This window comes from Microtus oregoni, unplaced genomic scaffold, assembly GCF_018167655.1.
Source record: "Microtus oregoni isolate MIOR12 unplaced genomic scaffold, Mior012 000020F_ref0000438, whole genome shotgun sequence".
Taxonomy (NCBI): domain Eukaryota; kingdom Metazoa; phylum Chordata; class Mammalia; order Rodentia; family Cricetidae; genus Microtus; species Microtus oregoni.
The window spans coordinates 22,998,913-23,011,693 of record NW_024543079.1 but is presented as its reverse complement, the minus strand read 5'-3'; the positions used below and the strand labels follow the sequence as shown (position 1 = coordinate 23,011,693).

The following is a 12,781-nucleotide window of genomic DNA, read 5'->3' as shown; positions in this document are numbered from 1 at the left end:
TATTTTGCATATTAAGGAATTAAGACTGGGGGCTGGAGAATGGTTCAGTGGTTAAGAGCATTGCCTGCTCTTCCAAAGGTCCTGAGTTCAATTCCCGGCAACCACATGGTGGCTCACAACCATCTGTAATGAGGTCTGGTGCCCTCTTCTGGCCTGCAGACATATACACAGACAGAATATTGTATACATAATAAATAAATAAATAGTATTTTTAAAAAAAGGAACTAAGACTCAAAAAGATAAAGACAAGGTTGCACACCTCCAAGTTGGTGAGGAATGAATCCTAAGTCAGGCATTTATGTAACTCTTATCAGCCTTGGTAAGCAAAAGTCATATCACAATATAGATAGACAGATCATAGACAGACAGACAGATAGGTAGGTAGGTAGGTAGGATCTTGCTACATACTCCAGGTTAGATTGAAACTTGTGATCCCTTTGCTGCCTGTTCCCAAGTTCTAAAATTCCTTAAGCATTTAACTGACTGATCTTAACTCAACCAGTTTGACTGGCAGTATCATTTGATAGTTGGATGTGTTCTCCATTGTAGCTCTTCTCTAACCAGGCATTGATTTCTCTTTACTCTAAGCAGGTATTGATTTCTCTTCATGAAGATGCTTTTTTATTCATGCAAAACTGATCTGCTTCTGTTTCTTTTTTAAAAAAAAATAAACTTTACTATTTAAGTAAGTTGAATTTCCTCCATGACCTGGGTTCAATTCCTGGTCAGGGAATTCTCTCTTCATCTCTGCACCTTGGCTGCTCACCCCTCTGTCTTGCTGGTGATGGCACATGCCTTTCATCCCAGCACTTGGGAGGCAGAGACAGGCAGATCTCTTGTGAGTTTGAGGCCAGTCTGGTTTACAGAGCAACTTCCAGGACAGGCTCCAAAGCCACACAGAGAAACCCTGCCTCGAAACACACACACGCACGTGCATGCACACACACACACACACGCGCGCGCGCGCACGTGTTAACCAGACCCAAGTGTATAAATCTCAACAATCATCTGTACAGTTATAATAACCATTCAGAATGGAAACTATGGATCTTTACATTGGCTTCTACATTTTCACTTTCAAATATATTTCTGTGCACTTAAAAATCACCAAAAGAAAACAATTCATGACAGTATTAGGGCTAGAAAACAATTAGCTTTATGTCCTCCTTAATAACTCATGTCTATCACTGGCATTCAATCTTTCCTCATTTTCTTATATTGAGCCTTTCTTGTTTCTTTTCTACATGTTATACGATAGCCACATGTGTATGCATTTATATATATACATATATTATTGGCTACTTTCCACATGTGAGGGTATATCATCCTGCTTAATGTAAAGCACTCTAAATCTGCCCACTTTGGTTTTTTGAAAGAAGGAATTTGACCCTTAAAAGTTAAGAAAATTCAGATGTGATGGTGCTGTACATCTGTAATCCCGGAACTTCAGGAGTTCATGCAGGGGGTCAAAGCTAGCTGGGTTACATGGTGAGGCCTTATATCAGGAACAAAACAATATCACGACAATAACAATAGTAACATAAAGTTAAAAAGATGGTGGCAGTGTGCCCTTAGCAGTGCTGTGGAAAGGAACATTCTGGAGTCAACAAAGCTAGTCACACCCTGCCTAGGCCTTCCTTCTCCTCTGACATTTGAGCGGACTTGGGATGATTACTGTGCCTTCTTGGGCCTGAGACCACTTGTCTGAAATTGAGCATGATGCTTCCTACCATGTAGAAGCAGTGTAGAATATATGTTTGCATGTTCTAAAAACTTATTTTGGTCCTTAAAATCAGGATCCTGAAACTACCAGGGTGTGTTCATAGACTGAAGCACATCCCTTCTCTCATCTTGGCCTTGTCACCACCCAACCTCAGTGATGAGGACCTTCAATTGTTTGCTTCTTCATAACTAGGTTTCTTTGGGATGCTAACTTGATAGACATTTGCATGGTATCAGTTACTTAGTAAACTAGTCAAAGCATTTAAGAGATAGTTCTTAGAAAAAAAAAACCCACAAATCCAAAAGATCTCAGATTAATCTGTAGCACCTGGATATCTAGTATCCCCCTTGGCCTGAATCTTCCCTTTTGTGCTCATTCCTGAAGTTTGTGTAATCTGAGAATAAGAAAATAGGGTTCTGGGGAGATGGTTCTGTCAGCAAAGGACTTGTCCTCAAGCTCAAGAACCCAAGTTAGATCCCCTCAAACCCACATAAAAATATCAGGGTATAATAGCGTACACTTGTAATACCAACTTTGAAGGCAGTCGATCCCTGAGGCTCAGTGTCCAGACACCCTAGCCTATTTGGCAAATTTCAGACCAACAAGAGACCCAGTCTCAATTCAAACCAACCAACCAGCAAACCAGGCAACAAGACAAAACAAATCTAGCTGACCTCTGAGAAATAACACCCAAAGTTATTCTCTGGGCTCCGTAGGCATACAAGTGTGCATGCACCCACCTCCCACCTGTATACATAAACGAATACATCAAAACTGTCTCTAATACACTTCCAGAAACTAAACATTCAGAAAATTAATTTGTGCATATACAGGTTGAGCACATCCAATCCAAACACCAAATCTGAATGTTTTTAAGCAACAATGTGATATGGAAAATTTCTGGCTACAAAACTTTGTTTCTCACATCAGTTTAAAATGCTTTATAAATTTCTTCCCTGATATGTGTCGGAGGTGCTTATGAAGCATAAGTGATTGGGGTCCTAACACCAAGGTATCTCATTATACTTAGGTGAGTATTCCAAAGTCTAAAATATTATAAATAATGCAAAACCTCCATGCCCCTGAGCATCTCAGATCAAGGATATTCAGCCTGCATGTCCTTGCACATGCCTTCTCTTGTGAATTATTTTGTTCAGGGACCCTTGGTTATGAACAATGTGTTGGTTTCTAAAGTGAATATTTGCGAAGTGCCGGGTATACTGAGAAGAATAAATATTCTGTAATCTCACCATCTTCCCAGTCCAGTAAAGAAGACAAGAAAACAGTCAAGTTTTTCTGCCAGCTGAGGTCTTATCAGAAAAGTCACAGGATGCTGAGACCCTTATTAACCTCATGTTGCTCACAACAGGTTATGGTGTTCTGGGTAACAAGGAGCTCCAAAAATCTCAGTGAGGACAAAAAGAAAATGTAACTTTTATGCATGCTGCCTAAACAAAATACATGCATCAGGGAAAATGGGGACTCTGATATGCCACAAGATCCAGTTGATTGGGAGATTCACCCTACTATGTTTTCAGGATCTCCAAGGCAAGAGAATACAAGCTGCTGAGCTGAGCACTGCCTTCCAAAGCCACATACAACTGGTATTGTGCTCTGCTTTTCCTAACTAGACTAGTTTCCTGGTCCCACCCACCCTTGAAGGGACTGTAGAAAGGCCCCCTTCCAAGTCCTTGGAAAAGAAAGAGAAGGGATATTTATGAACAGTTCTAATGGGCAGTGGGGTTGGGATGGAGCTGTTGAGAGCTTTACTGAAATGTCCCTTCCAACGTTTCCCAGTTAGTAATTCTGTCCTGTGTTTATACAAAAGCCACCTCCTGGGAAAAGGGCCCTCTGTGTTTATTCACACTTAAGTTCACTTGACATTTAGTTTATTTTCATGGATCCTTGCCTAGTGGGTGTTGGCAACAGAGTGAGAAATGGCAGGGTTCCTGTCCTCAGGGAGCTCACAGTGTCCCCTGAAGTAAAGATATACATCCATAGGCAAGAAGTACAACGTGGCTGGAAAGTCATTTAATCGATGCTGCCATGCTTCAGCGGGGCTACAGAAAGTCGGAGAAGTCTTCGTAGGAAGCCAAGTAAATACCACACCTGGCAGAGTTCAGAATGTTCCAGTTGGGAAAAGTGGGAGTCGTTGGTTTTACTGCATGAAGGAGGGAGAATCATTAAGACAGTCTGAAGTGTCTGACCGTAGTGTAAAGTCACCATCATTGTATGGAACAGCTAGGCAGCATTCAGACCCCCACGTTGGTGGGCAATCAATGGGATTGCAGTAGGCATTCTGTCTTGAGAAGATTGTTCGTGAGAGTCTGATAAGTCCATGAGCCAAGATTCTATTTGCCCAGACATGGTGAAGGATCTGGCCTCTTGAGGGACTTTGCCTGGAAAGTCCATTTCTAGTCACCCCCCAGACCAAAGAAACGGTATGTCCAAAAACAGCTTGGTGAACCAATGGATTTAGTGGGGTTACTGCAAGAATATGAACGCCACTTGGACCGCTGTATCACCAAAAAGTCCCATCTGAGCATGGATGACAACTCACCAAAGCTTCGGCAGTAGACAGCCTGAGTAGCTTGCAGACAGTGTATACAAAAGAGTCTCTTCTCCCACAGCCGTTATCTGCTCCTAGTGTAACCTCTGGGAGTTCCGTGTCCATCCTGGGCTGTTTCTTGATCAATATATGACAAAGTTGTCTAAAGACGATGTTCATGTCCAAAGTATTTTTTTTCCTTTCAAACAAAACAAAACATGTTCTACCTTTTTGCAACCCTCCATTTATATTTATCACTCTTAGGCCTTGTTAATTTGCCCAGGAGACAGACCTAAGGACACTGATTGCTGTTGCCTTGGAAAAAGGGATCCGCTTCATTCAGCGCTCAGTGGTTTCCATGGGAACAGCACTGATGCCGTTGCTGGCCCCCAGATTGACAGGCTGTACTGGAAAGAAAATTGCAGGGAAGAAAGAAAGGAGCTGAAATAGATGGATGTTATGTAGGGGGAGCTCTCTGCTGGATGAGGTTATCTCCCCACATCATCAGGTGTTTTCAGCATGCCACATGTACTGTGGGGCTTCCCATAGCCTTAACATAGAAATCACATGCACGCCTCTCATGGACTAACTACCGTCTTTGGATGCGGATGAAAAGGCAAGCTGGAATTAGTAATAGGTGGATTTCCATACCCAAACCAGAGATGAATGCACCCTCTGCCTCATGCCATTACCAGAGACTTGTTATCATTGTATTAAGAATAGGCTAGATAGACCCAGGCAGCTTAATGGTAGGTATTCTACATACATTGTTTATACACATCCCAGAAATTATACAAAGATGACACCAATGTGCCTGTCTACTGAAGGAGATCTGGCTCTAGGGAGCATGGATGGGACTGAACTTCATCTCTATTCCATACTATAGACCCTATGCAAACTATCGCCATCTGTCTGTCGTGTTCCCACAGGTAGTGAGTATCCTGCTCCATCCACAAGAAATGTTTTCAGTTCTTTTGGATTTGGCATGAGAAATACACCCTCACGGTATGGCTAGCACTGGGCATCAACTCTCCGGGGGCCCTGCACTGTCTGATCCTCTTTACAGACACTGGAATTGAGGCCAGAGACCACTGGCCCAGCCTTCCAGCTGAGTATGGCTCCATATGTTCCGTGTGGAAAATCACAGCCATTCTGTGAACATCATTTCCCACACACAGTATATGCAAGGCAACGGAGTGCTATCCACATAAAGAGTTTGCCTTGTCTGTGTGGGAGGAGTTTATCTGCTATTGGTCACTCTTCCCTGAACTATTTGGCCAGTGAGGGAAGCTGAACTACTCTCTCCCTCCACCAGGAGCAACAGCTTCTCTCTTCAGAGTTCTTTGTCTATCTCACTGAAGATAGGTATCTGCTATGTGTTCTTTATCATATTATGTGCTTGGACCAGAGGGAATGGTGGCGAGACCCCTTGGAGGACACCATCCCAGGTGTCAGTAAGCAAACAGAGACAAAGGACAGTATTGGAGAATGCCACCCCCCCCCCCCGCGCCTCAAAAGCACTACGTGGTGGACCTCTGGTGACAGTATTTTTCCCTTTTCATTGTGTGCAGCCAGCGTCATTGGATAGCGCCCTTTGCAAATGAGTCCAAGCACCTTCTGATGTGGTAGAATTGAACCTTTAATACGAGGACTTGCTACACTCTAGCTGACTGTGGGAGAAGTCCTAGTATGTGAACCCCACTGTACTGGATTCAGTACGAATGTCTGAATGGCAGATTAATTTGACTTTGAGCTCAGTCAAAGATCCTCCCTCCTGCCCCTGTCCTCCATGCTTCACTGTTGAGGGCCAAAGCAAAAACGTTTGTGTAAGTGTCTGACTCTATATGTCTACACCTTTGTATCATTATGAATACATTGAACATCCTCTCTTTTAGGTTTTTGTGCAAATGGACTTTGGGATATGCCATAGGACTGTTTATCACATGTGTGTCCCCCTCCTGAATTCACATATTAAAGGTTCTACCAGTGTAATGGTCTTCAAAGGTGAAATCTTTGGACGATAATTAAGATGACATGAGTCATAAGATAGAATAATCAAGAAGGAATTGGTGGCCCATATGAGGAGGAAGAGAGCCTGGCATGGTGGTTCATGCTTGCAGTCATGCAAGGAAAGCTAAAGGAGAAATACAAACAAGTTTAAGGCTGACTCGGATAACATGGTAGGTTCGAAGCCAGCTTCAGCTTTGTAACAATACCCATCTTAAAACCAAGGGCTGGGGCCCAGACCAACAGGGTGTGGTCTAGCAGGTGCTGGTTTGCCTTCTAGTCCTGCAGATAAATGCATAACCAGGAAGAGACTCCTGCTCACTCCAATCTCATGTGCAAAGATACAGTCAGAAGGCGAATCTCTGTACTCTGGGAAGAGGCCCTCCTGAGAACTTGATCGTGCTGACTCCTTGATCCCAGGATTCTGTCCTCTTGAACTGAGAGAACCTAACATCTCTTATTTGGGCCACCTAACCTATAGTATTCTTTTGGCCACAGACTGTAGCAGGCACTGGGTGGGGCCACACCAATATGCAAATGGTTTCTGTATGTACCACTTGTGGCTCTGCTTAAGGCCTTTCTTTTTGAAACTGATTACCTTGTCCAACACAAAAGTTAGTCAAGGGTACTGGAGAATCAGTGCCTTGGGACCATGCTAAGCAGAGAACAAGCTCTCAGAGGCTTCCCGCTCCACTGACTCCACCATTGGCCACTCAAGTGTGTTCTAGTTGATTTGTGAGCAAACTGATACCTGAAACTGTAGAACACATTCTTTGCAAAATATACAAGAGTAGTCTTGAGACCCCCACCATCATAATGTCATCATCAGCCTACTGTGTGTTTTCAGAGAAGAGCTATATTAGAAATTGGTCAGCCTGAGTGTGGTTGATATCAGGCGAAGCATCCTCGGAGAATATCTAACCTGGTTGCTCCTTTGACATAACCACTACTAACCATCAAAAAAGATTTTCTTATGGTTGAGCTTGGAGCGAGTTGTTTTGAAAGCATCTGATTGACTCACTGTGCACTCCCCACCCTTCTCTACCTCACACCCCCTACTTCATCTCACCTTGGGCAAGCCACATCATTTTATCAAGGAAGCTCCACCACCAGCCAGTTGCTCTTCCCCCAGACTTTGGTGTGCATTGGGATGGGATGATGCCAACCATCACTGCATAGAGTCTTCATGCGTTTTCTCATGGCCAATCAGATCTTCTAAAGGGAAGGACATCTTTAACCAATAGCCAGACTCTCCACAGCTGGTGATAGATTAGGCTCAGGATACTACCACAATACCAATTCCTAAGAGAGAACGGGGCAGGGGTTGTTCACAGCTAAGGAAGGAAGACACCAAACTCAATTCTGCAATTCCATCTCTGCTGCCTCTGACTTGGCCAGGACCTGGGTTTCTGCTCAGGGCTTTGCTGATGTGTAATCATGTCCCTTGGGCCCTAATCCACTCAGGATATGGTCTCCAGCCTGGCTGTGCCCAGGATTCTTATCAGGTCCACATGCTGACTGTGCTTGGAACTCTCTAACTAGTCTCTTCCTGTGTCCAAAGCAAAGCTCTGTGACATGCTTAACCTTCACTGATCTTTTTGTCACCCAGTAGCCATTTGCTGACTTTCAAGGAGACTGAAAATCAAAGTGCTAAGCATTCAGAACCAAGTTCTATCTTAGTGGCATGGAGCCCTTGATGAGACTCTTCCAGTCTGCTCACTTAACTATATCCATGTGGCATTGGACAGAGCTAGTGCCAGTGTGGTCATAGGACAAATCCAGACTCATACCTACTTATTCCTTTCCCATGGTGTCTCCTATGTGACCTTAGCTTCCTTCATATGCTTCCCTAAGCCTGTTATTGACTAAAGCCATATTATTTCTCCTAGGCAGGGAGTAAAGAACTAGATGGCTACCATACATTCATGACAAAATGACCCTCAGCACTCATTTCCATCTCTATTGTCCTCTGAGCTGGGAATCTTACTCAGCAGCTCCCACGTGTGATTCTTTTGGTTGCCTCTCAGGGTAACCTGCTGGCTTTCTAACTATTCTGTGATAGCCATTGTGATCGATGAGTTAATTGAGCAACCTATCAATCTGAGGATGGGAAGAACTGTAGGTTGTGACCCTGAGCCAGTGTTGAAACATTTTGTGGCAGTGACATTGAGGATAGAAAAGTTAATGTTGAATCAATCCATCCATTTTTAGTGGAAATCAGGGAAATGTGGAAGCTACTAGGTGGTTACTAGGACTCAATTCCTTCTACCTTGGGAAAGCTCAAAATGGTCAAAGGTCAACTGAGGATGACATCAGAAACCTCCACACAGACACCTTCATCAGCAGAGAGGTTTCAGAGCTAATGGCTTCCTCCTAGGGACCCTGGAGAGCATCCTTCATGGTACCCAAACCAGTAAACTGCAATCCAGAGGTGTTAGACTCGTGGTGGGATAGTGCTGGAATTGAGACAGTTCAGTGTAATAGTTGGCAGCACTGCAGGGCCCAGGACTTGACAGCGACTTAAAGTTTATTTTGAGGATTTTGGTGCTCACATTGTCATTTCTATATTGTAGCTTCACTGTTGCCTACAAGGTGTAATCTTCCAATGTCCCTCTTTTTAATTAATCAGAAGAATTCAGTGTGGCATGTTTAAAAGTGTGTCATTATAGAAACACACATGGGGTATCTAGGACATTCTTGTTATTCCTAACCCACCATTTCACCATCCTAAGGCTGGGATATAAGTAGCAAGTGTGATTAACTAGCAACCTACAGGCAAGCCTAAAAAAAAAAAAAAACTAAAACAACTTCATTGAAATACCATGGCATACACAAACATATAACAATTATGTGTTTATTATATGTGTTTAAACTCAAAAAACTTAATATTTTGTAGCATATATATGTGTGTGTACACATATATATATATGTATACATAAATACATATATGTGTACAATATATATGTACCACATATTGATAGCCCAGGATTTAAACAACATTCAGAATTCAAAGTATGATTTCACTGAATGTATGAAGCCTTTGCATCATGGCTAGTCGGAGGTCAGCTATAAATTACAACATGATTCATACATCCGAGCTAATTATCTCCTTCTATAGAGTTATTACAATGAAGATAGTAAGAGAATGGAAAGATTGCAAATAAGTAGTCAGTACTTTTAATTCTTCTCCTTGTTATATTTTTGAAGGTGAGACTCTGTACAGATGTGTGCAGATGTACTCTCTGGAACAAATATCCAAGGCCACAGGGTATATTACCCTGATGCTATCTTGGAAACAGAAAACTGAATCTTTGGAAAAAGTTGCCAGTAGCTTGTGTCTTGGACAGATCCCCCTAGCTAGTGAACCACAATACTGAGATATTTTCTGTGAGAGCTTCGGGGTTGCCCAGCAGGACTAATTCCTGGCATCCTTTATGGTGCTCTTTAGTTATCCTCCCTTCCTGGTCTCATGGCCTTCTTCATTTACAGTATACACTGCAGTCACTTCCAGGATAAGCTACACACCCCTAAATCCTTGTCTGCAACTCTGCTTTGGGGAGAAGGCAAGACAGGACGAGTGGCAAACCTATGTTCATGATACTGGCCTGCAATCTTTGCGCTCTGGTGATGACTACCTTGACTGCTCACTACAGAGACAGTCGAGACATCATCAAGCTCCAGAGAAGATGCTTTCATTAGCTGGTGATCTCTGCCAAAGGCTGGACAATGACAACAGCAGGCAGGGTGTCTGCTACCTCCTGAGTTGCACGGTCTTTTGGCAAATGTAGGTCAGGTCAGAAAGAAGATAAGAGTTCCAGAGCAGGATGGAGGTGCTGGAGTGCTCCAAGCCAGGGGAGTGTAAGGGAGAGAGAAACAGGCAACTTAAATATACCCCTTCACTGGCCTGTGAAGTGAAGCCTAGGTACCCTGCTCACAAAATCCCTTTCCACTGCATGCAGCAAAGTTGAAGATTACAAATAAAAACTGGCCACACTGAATGAAAATATTATAAAAGTCTATAATACTAATTTCATGCTTGCTCACTTAACTTTTTCTTGAGACAAGGTTCCCCCACCTCACCCCCTGCCATGTAGTTCTAGCCCCAGCTGGTCTAGAACTCACTGTGTAGACCAGGCTAACCTCGAGCTCACAGAGATCTGCCTGCATTCACCGAGATGATTAAAGGTGTGTGCCACGACACCCAGCTTCCTTCCAAGTGATATTCTACAAAAATAGCACTGGAGAGATGAGGGAGAGCTGGGCAGATTAGTGGAGTGGAGTGGAATGCACCCTCCACACTTGTGCATTCCGTACCACAGGCCGACCAACTACAGTGGAAAAGAGCTTTTAATTATTCCTGTGTGCAGACTTTTCTTATCATTCCCTAAACGTCCCAGCATGGCAACATTTACATACTATTTACGTTATAGGAAAAGTTATGAGTCATCTGGAGATGACATGCAAATACCATGCCATTTTCCAAAAAAGGTCTTGAACATGCCCAGATTCTGTGTCCTGGGAATCCCAGATTCAATCACTCATAGACACCAATGGATAACTCTAGATGACAGTTTGCATTGGCGTAGGGACTGAGATCATGCTAACACCACTTTTTGTTTGGAGGAAGTACTAAATTCTAATTAGAGGCTCATGAACTTCAAGTCTTTTAGTTTGTTTTGTTTTGTTCCTAAGCAAGCTCTGAGACCTAGAATCCAAAACACTCTAAAGTCCGTGCTGGGGACACAGTCCTAGATCAGCTGTATTCGAAAGGTCATCTGTACTGAGCTGGTTCTCTCTCTGTTCTCTAGCCCTGCATGAATTCCCCAGGGACATCTTCTCCAACGAAGACCGACGACAAGGAGCGGTGGTCCTCCACGTGCTCTGTGTAAGTAGCCCCTTTTGTGCCTCTGCCTGAAGGGCTTGAGGAGCAGAAGGTAGGTCGACAGCAGAAATGCCTCCAGAGGCTCCACGTCCTCCTGCCTCCCTGCCTGGTCATAGACCATCTCCAAACGTGCTGTCTCTTAAAGACTGGCTGGCAGACGTCTGTCTGTGGTCTCTCATTTTAGTGCCTGAGAGCCATCTCTCATCTCGCATTTCTTTCCCGACTAACCTGTTCGTGTCAATGCTCACACAGAGCCCTTTGCTGTAAAGTAAGTTTTCTGTTTACATCCATCGTTCTTGGGTCCTCAGTGTCACCCATTCAGGAATAACATGGAGGGAATGCCTTCCCATATTAACTTGGGTAGCTTGGGCTGCATGGTACACTTCCAGAGTGTTGTTTCACTCTGAGGTCTCAGGAGCCTGGACTTCACTGGGCTCCTCTGGACCCATCAGTCAAGGCTCCTTCATGTGGCCTCTGCAGTGCTGTAGCCTCTGGGAGCTGGATTTCCAGGTGGAAGCCATGTATTAGTTTTGGTTACAAACCCACAATGGTCCAAAAAGAGGATCTAGCAACCGATTCTCAGCCTACACCTAAGGTGATCTGTAGGCCTCTCCTGGGCTCTGGAGTCACGTCAGACGTGGGCTTGAGGCTCTAATGTCTTTGCTTTACGCATGTTTTCTGACAAGATGGTTCACCTCCTAGCTCCATGAGTCATTGAGCTGACCCCTTTCCTGGAGAAAGTAATTGACTCTCCAACTCTCTTCCTACTGCATTCCTACCTGGGGACAGAAAAACGTGACATTTAGCAAAGACTACCCCAGAAAACACCAAATAAATAAGATTCCTGGAAACCTGCCAGTCCTCCCTGCCCTTCCAGAGTTGTGTGCACTAAACAATTAATGGGGATGCCACCTTCGGCACCATGGAGGCTCCACTGTCACCAGGCTGAGGTGTCCCAGACACTGAGTGGGATCCAGATGTCCCCAGCAGCTACCAGCACCCTGCTGCTTTGACATCTGAGAGATGAGGTTCTGGTCTCGGCCCAAACAGTGAGGGCTTTCATCTTCCCACAGCCGTGCCACTGGCTGCATATGGCAGGGCCCTCCTTGCCATGCTATTCCCAGTGGAAGGCCGAGGGTTCTGAATTTCCTGTGCCCTTCACAAGGTCAGGTTACTCAACAAGGCTCCTGGAGCTTGTGGCACTAGTTCTGAGCTGGCATGAAAACGAAGCAGACAGCATGTGCTCCATGTGCTATTACTGTTAGACACTTCCTTACAGGAATGTGAGTCCACATAATAGTACTTTGTAGTCCCTGATATCTAATGCTTCTTTGTGCCCTAACCTCGGTCCTGCACTTCAGAATCTATCAGGCAAGAAATGCAGGGACCAAGGTCAGTGTCCATCCCTTTGAGATTCTGATCTACATATGCATAGAGTCCAGAAAATTATCTACCCACATAGCTTGTGGTGGTTTGAATGAGAGATGTGCTCACATCATGTGAATGCTTGGTTTCCGTAGTCGGTGGCACTGATAGAAAGTGGAGCCTTGCGGGAGGAAGTGCATCACTGGAGGTGGGCTTTGAGAGCTCATTCACTCTAGAGAGAATTTCTGTCTGTAAC

General features: G+C 44.2%; 1 protein-coding gene across 1 annotated transcript in view; it reads left to right on the top strand.

Annotated features, from left to right (window-relative positions):
- The window catches only part of Slc24a3 (solute carrier family 24 member 3), a 465,376-nt gene that overhangs the window by 276,488 nt on the left and 176,107 nt on the right, over positions 1–12,781 (top strand). Inside the window, exon 3 of the mRNA XM_041670589.1 lies at positions 11,087–11,163. Coding sequence (XP_041526523.1) covers positions 11,087–11,163 — 77 coding nt within the window. The remainder of the gene's footprint in view (positions 1–11,086; positions 11,164–12,781) is intronic.